This window comes from Dendropsophus ebraccatus, chromosome 13 (genome assembly GCF_027789765.1).
Source record: "Dendropsophus ebraccatus isolate aDenEbr1 chromosome 13, aDenEbr1.pat, whole genome shotgun sequence".
Taxonomy (NCBI): Eukaryota; Metazoa; Chordata; class Amphibia; order Anura; family Hylidae; genus Dendropsophus; species Dendropsophus ebraccatus.
Genome location: NC_091466.1, coordinates 73767329 through 73771329, shown reverse-complemented (window position 1 = coordinate 73771329; position 4001 = coordinate 73767329). Strand labels below are relative to the sequence as shown.

General features: G+C 41.5%; 1 protein-coding gene across 1 annotated transcript; it reads left to right on the top strand.

Annotated features, from left to right (window-relative positions):
- The first annotated feature begins 838 nt into the window (after nt 1-838).
- On the top strand, nt 839-1726 carry LOC138770594 (axoneme-associated protein mst101(1)-like). Its single transcript, XM_069949697.1, has one exon. It carries the CDS (start codon nt 839-841, stop codon nt 1724-1726), a length of 888 nt encoding a protein of 295 aa, XP_069805798.1.
- Nucleotides 1727-4001: the final 2275 nt, after the last annotated feature.

The window sequence follows — 4001 nt, the reverse complement described above, 5'->3', positions numbered from 1 at the left end:
GCAAAAGCACCAAAAAAGTACTAATAGAAAATCAAAAACAATTAAATACATACCGGCGTCCTTGCAATGGCGTGGTTAAAGCATGGTGCCGCTGTCAGCGTCCTGCACAAGGAAGTAATTCACTCCCACGGTGTAAATGTGCTAGCCAGGGGCGGTGTATGACAAGCCTATTCGTTGCTCTGGTATCATGTGCTAAGGAACAGGAAAAAATAGAAAAGTTAAATAGGGTGGTGTGTTCAACCCTAGAATGCACCGCTGCGATATGGCCACGAGCTCCAATGTGGAACGTACGGCCCTAGGGCTATGGATTGCATGGAATGGTGATACGTTCCACCATGGATGCTGGAGCTGATGACTGAATAGATCTAACATATGTGTATTGTTGAAACGCGTATTGTATTGAAACTGAAACGCGTCGGATATTTTAGGATGAAAAAGAATTAAAGTTTTGGATTTTATGAAAAGCAGAAGAGCATTGTGGAGTTTATCCATTAAAATACTTACCAATTAGCGGCATGTTCGTACGAACATACGAACATGTTCACTCACCACTATTTTTAATTTGTTTGTAGAATCTGCCACATGTACAGATAAGCTGTTGTGAACTAGTCCCTGATAAAACATAATGAGTATGTGGATAAAATGGTTGTAAAAGCTTCTCATATACGACTCTATCTGACATAAATGAGAATTTTTAGAAAAGTTGATGAGCAGGTGCAAATCTGTCAGCGTGTTTTCTACTTCAAGCTCAGCCAACAAATCCTGGTCTGCCCCAGGCACTCGATGAAAGACGTCTGCAGCCTCTCAGAGTCTGTTAGAAAAAAACCTGAAACATAAGATGCTGAAATATAAGATGCAGCTATACGAGATGGAGTTTATGTTTTATGAAAATCTGCTTAGTGCACAGAAAGAGAGAAAGTGCTCCTATGCAGAAAGAGAGAAAGCACTCAAGTGCAGAAAGAGAAAGTGCACATGTGCAAAAAGAGAAAGTGCTCAAGTGCAGAAAGAGAAAGTGCTCATGTGCAAAAAGAGAAAGCGCTCGTGCAGAAAGAAAGAGAAAGTGCTCATGTGCAAAAAGAGAAAGCGCTCGTGCAGAAAGAGAAAGTGCTCATGTGCAAAAAGAGAAAGTGCTCATGTGCAGAAAGAGAGAAATCGCTCGTGCAGAAAGAGAGAGAAAGTGCTCAAGTGCACAAAGAGAGAAAGTGCTCATGTGCAAAAAGAGAAAGTGCTTATGTGCAGAAGAAGAAAGCGCTCATGTGCAGAAAGAGAGAAAGTGCTCATGTGCAGAAAGAGAGAAAGTGCTCATGTGCAGAAGGAGAAAGCGCTCATGTGCAGAAAGAGAGAAAGAGCTCATGTGCAGGAGAAAGAGCTCATGTGCAGAAAGAGAGAAAGCGCTCATGTGCAGAAAGAGAGAAAGTGCTCATGTGCAAAAGGAGAAAACGCTCATGTGCAGAAAGAGAGAAGGTGCTCATGTGCAGAAAGAAAGAAAGTGCTCATGTGCAGAAGGAGAGAAAGTGCTCATGTGCAGAAGGAGAAAACGCTCATGTGCAGAAAGAGAGAAAGTGCTCATGTGCAGGAGAAAACGCTCATGTGCAGAAAGAGAGAAGGTGCTCATGTGCAGAAAGAAAGAAAGTGCTCATGTGCAGAAGGAGAGAAAGTGCTCATGTGCAGAAGGAGAGAAAGTGCTCATGTGCAGAAGGAGAAAGTCAAGTCTTGTCACATATAGATCATTTACCACCGGTGCCCCTTCTTATCAACACAGACAGGAGCACAGTGATAGGTGACACCAGTATATAGATAATAGAGGAACACACAATAGCTGTTAGGCTGGGTTTACACAGCGTTTTTGCAATCCGTTTTTTCATCCGTTTTATGCAAAAAAAAACACAAAACTATGCATTTTTGTGCATGTTTTGATCAGTTTTTCCATTGACTTCCATTTAAAAAAAAAAAAAGATCAAAACCCATTTGTTATTACATGCTGGTTGACCACGTTTTGTGTGTATAATGGAAGTCAATGGAAAAACAGATGAAAACAGATGCACACAAATGCATTGGGGTTTTTTTTTTGGTTTTTTTTTGCATAAAAGAGATGAAAAACAGATAGTGTGAACCCAGCCTTACTCACAACTCTGTAAAATGACCTCTGCAAGGGTCACTGAGCATGCTCACAAATATGGTTTGAAGAAATTAATTGTGTCTGTTTACCATAAAGCACATCACTAAGTGCTGCTAAAAACAGCTCATGCAAGATGGCAACCCCTAAAAAATAGAAACAGATTAGAAAAAAAGAATGTTATAGTATTTATATCTAATCAGTAAAAACAAATCTAGGTGACACATTCCCTTTAGGGAGAGTATATGAATTCATTTCCTTATACTATAATCGATGAGACAAATACTAAGAAGTGACATCATTCAAAAGATATGTAAAGGCCCTATTACAAGAAACGATTATCAGCCGTATTTGGACTATATCGGCCGTTATGGCCGATAATCCTCTTGTGTAATTGAAGACAACGATCAGCCGTCATGAACGATGTTGGCTGATTGTTGCAGTAGTTTGTCTTTCAACAAGTTTTTTTATAATTAGGCTCCGTTCACATGGAGAATTCTGCGTCATAATGGCAGTCTATGGGAGTCTCGCGCCTCGTCTCTCCGCGCTGAAGAATGGACATGTCCATTGGTGGGCTGACAAGGATGCAAAGTGCAAATGTTAAAGGGAAACTATCAGCAGGTTATAAGTAGGGATGAGCGAACCGGCTAAGGTTTGGGTTCGTATGAACCCGAACTCTCGGCTTCTGATTCCCGCTGTCTGCCCGCTCCATGGAGAGGGTGGATACAACCTTGAGGACCTCCTGGAAAACTGGGATACAGCCATAGCCATAGGTTGTATCCCAGTTTTCTAGGCGGTCCTCAGGCTGTATCCACCCTCTCCCCAGAGCGGGCAGACAGCGGGAATCAGAAGGTTCATACGAACCCGAACCACAGCCAGTTCGCTCATTCCTAGTTATAAGCATCTAACTTGGTGAAATATTTCTATAGGGCACAGAGCGCTAAGGATGAAGGTAAGTTTCCTACCTTGATCCTTGACGCCGTTTTTGGAAACTATGGTTAATTCATATGGAAATGAGGTTGGTTGGTGCACTGGGGGCGGCACTTTTTCTCAGTTTGGGTGTGGTCTTGCAGCTTAGTTTAATTTAACTGAATGGAGATGAATACCATTTGTAATACCAGTTGTAATACCATACACAACCTGAGGACAGGGGTGGTGCTGTTTTTGCACGAAATTAACAGTCTGTTTTCTAATCCTGGATCATTCCTTTGAACTTGACACTAGACATATTTTCATACAGCCTCAGTCACATGGATCTCATTTACAAGAACGACTAGCTTTTTCTTACCTCCCCATAGAGTAGAATGAGGGTCTCCTGACCCTGTCTGGCCTGGAGGTGGTGAGGATGGAAAAAATATTGTAGCTTGCAGTGTTATGCTGTTCAAGTGAATCCCATTAACTTCTATATAAGTTGTGTAAACGGTGTAAATCAGTCTCCCCAGCTATTTTCTGCACCTCCAGCCACCACAAGAAGGCTGGACAGGGCTGGGGGCCCTCATTCTCAAGATTCCTCATGTATCAGGCATTTATAGCATATCCTGTGGATATATCATAAAGGTTTGAGATGGAAATGCCCCCTCAACCCCTTCAAAACACAAACAATTTTCATTTTTGCTTTGTTTCTTTTGGAGAGTCATATTTTTATTATCCCCACATTGGAGAGCTTTTTTTTTTTTTTTTTTTACAATGCAACAAATGTTGGGATTATTTTTACACTAATCATTGTACAATAAACCTGTCAAGTAGAAAAATCCCCCCCCCCTCCCAAGTTTTTATTTTTCTCTCCGCACCTTAATGACATGAGAATTTAAAAGCCTCTCCCCTTCCCTCTATCACCAGTGCTTTACCTTTTCCTAGGACAGACCTCAAAGGTGGAGTCTACCAT

Coding starts and splice junctions, on each gene's coding strand:
- LOC138770594 (XM_069949697.1), top strand. CDS start 839: ATGCTGAAATATAAGATGCAGCTATACGAGATGGAGTTTATGTTTTAT.